This window comes from Meleagris gallopavo, unplaced genomic scaffold, assembly GCF_905368555.1.
Source record: "Meleagris gallopavo unplaced genomic scaffold, MGAL_WU_HG_1.1 scaffold_33, whole genome shotgun sequence".
In the NCBI taxonomy this organism is placed as follows: domain Eukaryota; kingdom Metazoa; phylum Chordata; class Aves; order Galliformes; family Phasianidae; genus Meleagris; species Meleagris gallopavo.
The window spans coordinates 10309-16858 of NW_028147046.1; the positions used below are offsets into that span (position 1 = coordinate 10309).

A 6550-nucleotide genomic window follows, 5' to 3' on the forward strand; every position below is an offset into this window, starting at 1 on the left:
TCCTTCGGGTCACCCCTCACGACTCCCCCCACCCCATTTTCTACCCAAATTTTGGGGGGGGGGGGGGAGGGAGGGGCTCAGCTACGGCACAGCCACGTTTATTCACGAGACAACGTTGGGGTTTGGTCCCTTCGGGGTGGGGGTGGGGACACAGCAGGGTGCGTGGGGGGGATCCCTTCCCCCATATTCACACGTGGGAGGGCCAGAGCCCCCAGCCCCCCAAGCTCCAGCCCTGGGATGGCTGAGGAGGAGGAGGAGGAGGAGGAGGAAGGCTCACTCCAGGGACTGCAGCATCAGGAGCTGCTTCAACACCTTGGTCTGGCTGGTCTCACGGATCTCACCGGCCAGGAACATCTCATCCACCACCGTGTAGACCTGGGGGGTGGGGAGGGGGAGGTGAAAGAAGTGACCGTAAGACCCCCAAATTCCCCCCAAACCCATTAAAAGTTCTTGAAGTCCCCATTAAATCCCCTCAAAATTCTGCATGGATGCAGGATGGGAGCTCGCCACAGAAATGGGGAACATCCCAGCCGTCGTCGTGATGGCCCCCAAACCCCCCAGCTCCCCCAAATTCTGGGAGAGAATGTGAGGGGTGACCCCAAAAACCCCATAAAATCCCCCAAGCCCCATAAATTCCCCTCAAAATTCTGCATGGAAATGGGACAGGAGCTCCACACCCCAACCAGGAAGATCTCAGCCATCGTTGTGTAGACCCGAAGGTGATGGGATGACCCAAAAACCCCACAAATCCCCCCAAATTCCAGAGAAGAATGTCAAGAGTGACCCCAAAAAGCCCCCAGATCCCCTCAAACCCAACAAATTTCCCCCAAAACTCCGCATGGAAGCAGGTCAGGAGCTGCCCACCCCAACACGAACATCTCACCCATCACCGTGTAGACCTGAAGGTGATGGGATGACCCCAAAACCCCACAAATCCCTCCAAATTCTGGGAAAGAATGTGAGGGGTGACCTCAAACCCCATAAAAATCCCCCAAATCCCATAAAATCCCCTCATAATTCTACATGGAAATGGGACAGGAGCTCCACACCCCAACCAGGAAGATCTCAGCCATCGTTGTGTAGACCCGAAGGTGATGGGATGACCCCAAAACCCCACAAATCCCCCAAATTCTGGACAAAAATGTGAGGGATGACCTCAAACCCCATAAAAATCCCCCAAATCCCATAAAATCCCCTCATAATTCTGCATGGAAATGGGACAGGAGCTCCACACCCCAACCAGGAAGATCCCAGCCATCGTCGTGTAGACCTGAAGGTGATGGGATGACCCCAAAACCCCACAAATCCCCCCAAATTCTGGACGAAAAGCGAGGGGTGACCTCAAACCCCATAAAAATTCCCCAAGCCCCATAAAATCCCCTCAAAATTCTGCATGGAAATGGGATAGGAGCTCCACGCACCAACCAGGAAGATCTCAGCCATCGTCGTGTAGACCTGAAGGTGACGGGATGACCCCAAAACCCCACAAATCCCCCCAAATTCTGGGAGAGAATGTGAGGGGTGACCCCAAACCCCACAAAAATCCCCCAAGCCCCATAAAATCCCCTCATAATTCTACATGGAAATGGGACAGGAGCTCCACAAACCAACCAGGAAGATCTCAGCCATCGTTGTGTAGACCTGAAGGTGACGGGATGACCCCAAAACCCCACAAATCCCCCCAAATTCTGGGAGAGAATGTGAGGGGTGACCTCAAACCCCATAAAAATCCCCCAAATCCCATAAATTCCCCTCAAAATTCTGCATGGAAATGGGACAGGAGCTCCACACCCCAACCAGGAAGATCTCAGCCATCGTCGTGTAGACCTGAAGGTGACGGGATGACCCCAAAACCCCACAGATCCCCCTGAATTCTGGACGAAAATGTGAGGGGTGACCTCAAACCCCATAAAATCCCCCAAATCCCATAAAATCCCCTCATAATTCTACATGGAAATGGGACAGGAGCTCCACACCCCAACCAGGAAGATCTCAGCCATCGTCGTGTAGACCTGAAGGTGACGGGATGACCCCAAAACCCCACAAATCCCTCCGAATTCTGGGAAAGAATGTGAGGGGTGACCCCAAAAACCCCATAAAATCCCCCAAGCCCCATAAAATCCCTCATAATTCTGCATGGAAATGGGACAGGAGCTCCACAAACCAACCAGGAAGATCTCAGCCATCGTTGTGTAGACCTGAAGGTGACGGGATGACCCCAAAACCCCACAAATCCCCCCAAATTCCAGAGAAGAATGTCAAGAGTGACCCCAAAAATCCCCAGATCCCCTCAAACCCCACAAATTTCCCCCAAAACTCCGCATGGAAGCAGGTCAGGAGCTGCCCACCCCAACACGAACATCTCACCAATCACCATGTAGACCTGAAGGTGATGGGATGACCCCAAAACCCCACAAATCCCCCGAATTCTGGACAAAAATGTGAGGGGTGACCTCAAACCCCATAAAAATCCCCCAAGCCCCATAAAATCCCCTCATAATTCTACATGGAAATGGGACAGGAGCTCCACACCCCAACCAGGAAGATCCCAGCCATCGTCGTGTAGACCTGAAGGTGACGGGATGACCCCAAAACCCCCAAATCCCCCAGATTCCAGATGGGAACAGAACAGACGACCCCAAAAACCCCTATAAAAACCCCACAGCACCCCAAACTTCCCCCCCTCCTCCTCACCTTATAGAAATTGAAGACCAAATCCAGCTCGCACACATTGTGGAAATACTCATTGAGGACCTACGGGGACAGACGGGATGAAGCAGGGTTAACACAGCAGCTCGACCAATTAACACGGCGCTTAACGAAGAGGGGCCGTTCATTAACCCCACCTCCACGAAATTGTGGATGGCTTCCAGGTAAGCCAGGTTGTTATCGGTCACATCCACACAGATGCAGAAATAAAGTCCCGCGTAACGTCGGTAAATGATCTTAAAATTCCGGAACTGGAAAAAAAGCAAAAATTGACACGTGAAGAATGGGAGGGGGGGACCGTTTTTTTTCTAGGGGGGGGGTTTTGGGTCGAAAAAGGGTATTTTTGGGGGGGGCTGACCTCGACGAAATTGGTGTGCTTGGCATCCCGTACGGTGACGACGGCGTGAACCTCCTCGATGAGCTTCTGCTTCTCGTCGTCGTCGAACTGCATGTACCACTTGGCCAGGCGGGTCTTCCCGGCGCGGTTCTGGATGAGGATGAAGCGGATCTGTCGCCCCCAAACCCCCCCCCCCAAAAAAAAATCCCAAAATAGGATGTTTGCGGGAGGGTCAGCCCCAAAGAGGGGGAGTTCTGCCCCCAATCTGCCACTCGCGGACCCTACGGGGGTCTGGGGGATGATTGAGGGTCTCCCAACTCCTTTCCCTATAAGATCCCCCTCTGTGGCTCCCCACCGACCCCATAAAGAAGTGGGGATGGGGTGGCCCTATATGCCCCCAGCCCTATATATGTCCTTTTTTTGAGGGGTCAGCCTCAAAGAGGGGGAGTTCTGCCCCCAATCTGCCACTCGCTGACCCTACGGGGGTCTGGGGGATGGTTGAGGGTCTCCCAACTCCTTACCCTATAAGATCCTCATCTGTGGCTCCCCAACACTCAACGACCCCATAAGGAAGTGGGGATGGGGTGCCCCTATTTGCCCCCAGCCCCTTATATGACCTGTTTTGGGTGGGTCAGCCCCAAAGAGGGGGAGTTCTGCCCCCAATCTGCCACTCGCTGACCCTACGGGGGTCTGGGGGATGGTTGAGGGTCTCCCAACTCCTTTCCCTATAAGATCCCCCTCTGTGGCTCCCCACCAACCCCATAAGGAAGTGGGGATAAGGCACCCCTACAAGCCCCCAGCCCCATATATGTCCTGTTTTTGGGGGGGATCAGCCCCAAAAAGGGGGAGTTCTGACCCCAATCTGCCACTCGCTGACCCTACAGGGCTTTGGGGAACAGCTGAGGGTCCCCCAACTCCTTACTCTATAAGATCCCCATCTGTGGCTCCCCAACACTCACCGACCCCATAAAGAAGTGGGGATGGGGTGCCCCTATATGCCCCCAGCCCTTATATGGCCTGTTTTTGGGGGGTCAGCCCCAAAGAGGGGGAGTTCTGCCCCCAATCTGCCACTCGCTGACCCTACGGGAGTCTGGGGGATGGTTGAGGGTCTCCCAACTCCTTTCCCTATAAGATCCCCCTCTGCGGCTCCCCACCAACCCCATAAGGAAGTGGGGATAAGGCACCCCTACAAGCCCCCAGCCCCATATATGTCCTTTTTTTGGGGGGGTCAGCCCCAAAGAGGGGGAGTTCTGCCCCCAATCTGCCACTCGCTGACCCTACAGGGGGTCTGGGGGATGGTTGAGGGTCTCCCAACTCCTTTCCCTATAAGATCCCCCCCTGTGGCTCCCCAACACTCACCGACCCCATAAGGAAGTGGGGATGGGGTGGCCCTATATGCTCCCCCCCTATATATGTCCTTTTTTTGAGGGGTCAGCCTCAAAGAGGGGGAGTTCTGCCCCCAATCTGCCACTCACTGACCCTACAGGGGTCTGGGGGATGGTTGAGGGTCTCCCAACTCCTTTACCTATAAGATCCCCATCTGTGGCTCCCCAACACTCACTGACCCCATAAGGAAGTGGGGATAAGGCACTCCTATATGCCCACAGCCCCATATATGTCCTTTTTTTGGGGGGTCAGCCCCAAAGAGGGGGAGTTCTGCCCCCAATCTGCCACTCGCTGACCCTACGGGGGTCTGGGGGATGGTTAAGGGTCCCCCAACTCCTTTCCCTATAAGATCCCCCACTGTGGCTCCCCACTGCTCACCGACCCCATAAAGAAGTGCGGATGGGGTGTCCCTATACGCTCCCCCCCCCAGATACGACCTGTTTTGGGGGGGTCAGCCCCAAAAAGGGGGAGTTCTGCCCCCAATCTGCCACTCGCTGACCCTACGGGAGTCTGGGGGATGGTTGAGGGTCTCCCAACTCCTTTCCCTATAAGATCCCCCTCTGTGGCTCCCCACCAACCCCATAAGGAAGTGGGGATAAGGCACCCCTACAAGCCCCCAGCCCCATATATGTCCTTTTTTTGGGGGGTCAGCCCCAAAGAGGGGGAGTTCTGCCCCCAATCTGCCACTCGCTGACCCTACAAGGGGTCTGGGGAGGGGTTTGAGGGTCCCCATAGGGTCCCTTTAAAGGGGAGACCCCCAGAATCCCATAATGTGCGAATCCCCCTCCAGTGTCCCCCCCATATGGGTCCCTTTAACGCCCCATTGAGACCCCCCCCCCCCCCCCTTCCCCAGCACACGCATTGTTTCCCCACAAGGAATTGGGGAAGGGGCACCCCAAAGTCCCCCCCATGGGACCCCATAATGGATTGCTCCATAGGGACACCCCAACACCCCCCCTATATGGAACCCCAATGCCCACCCCATAGAGCTGCCCCATAGGGACCCCAAAATTCCTCCCCATAGGGTCCCTACGATGCCCCATCGCCCCCCTCCCCCCACATCACCCCCTAGGAAATTGGGGAAGGGGCACCCCAAAGCCCCCCCCATAAGACACCCTATGGGGCTCCCCGCTGTTCCCCATTCTCATGAGAGACAGCTGGGGATGGGGGGCCCCAATATCCCCCCCAAAGGGTCCTTACAAGGGGGCACCCCATAGTCCCCCCCCCATAGAAAAGTAGGGTTGGGGCACTGAAATGCCCCTCACCCCCATAGGACCCCATAACGGGACGCCCCCCCAGAGAGCCCCCAAAGCCCCCCATGCCCATACAGAGACCCCCAGTGCCCCCCACAGGGTCCCCATAACCCCCCATAGCGACCCCCACTGCCCCCCCCATCGAGAATTAGGGAGGGGACACCCCAATATCCCCCCCCAACCCCCTCCCCTAATCTCCCCCTATACAAACACCCCCAATTCGCTCTCCTCTCCCCCCCCCCAACTCCTCAGCCCTACAGAACCACCCCCGACCCCCCCCATGCCCCCACAGGCCGCCCCATAACGCCCCCCATAGCCTCCCGCCCCCCACAGACCCCCCCCCCCTCCCCTCACCATGGCTCTCCACTTCCTGCAGCCCCTCCCCAACACCGGATATCCGCTCGGCGCCGCGCGGTGCACGCCGGGACGCGTAGTTCACCTCTCGCACTGCATTTCCCAGAAACCCCCCGCACGCGGCACAGCCCCGAAGTGGCGGGGCACGATGGGATATATCCCCCACTTCCGCCTCGTTGAGGCCTACTAGGCCGCAGGACGGCAAAAGGAGGGGAAAAACTGGGAGAAACGCCGCAAAAACAGCGCCGCCTCACGGCGGGAACAGAGCGACGCTGAGAAGGGAGCAAAAAAAAACGGTAAGAGGTTTTTTTTCGGAGATCGAAAAGAAAACGAGGTTGAAAAAGCGCCGCCTCGAGGCTTCGGGCCTCCTCCCCGCGCATGCGCGCTGCCGCAGCCGCATCGGGCCCCGCCCAGCTCTGCCGCCCCCCCCCCCCCCCATTTCACCCCCCTTCCCGGGTCCGTGAGGAGGAGGAGGAGGAGGAGGAGGAGGAGGAGGAGGGGGGAGAGGAGG

General features: G+C 57.0%; 1 protein-coding gene across 2 annotated transcripts; it reads right to left on the minus strand.

Moving 5' to 3' along the window:
* Positions 1 to 82: 82 nt before the first annotated feature.
* Positions 83 to 6193, minus strand: AP2S1 (adaptor related protein complex 2 subunit sigma 1). Of its 2 annotated transcripts, none has more exons than XM_085215425.1 (5): positions 6040 to 6193; positions 3068 to 3217; positions 2847 to 2960; positions 2695 to 2754; positions 83 to 375 (listed from the first exon to the last, which is right to left on the minus strand). In XM_085215425.1, exons 1-5 carry the CDS (start codon positions 6040 to 6042, stop codon positions 274 to 276), a joined length of 429 nt encoding a protein of 142 aa, XP_085071551.1. In that variant the 5' UTR covers positions 6043 to 6193; the 3' UTR covers positions 83 to 273. The 2 variants fall into 2 exon arrangements, with proteins under 2 accessions (XP_085071551.1, XP_085071552.1); XM_085215426.1 differs by lacking the exon at positions 83 to 375 and adding an exon at positions 792 to 899.
* Positions 6194 to 6550: the final 357 nt, after the last annotated feature.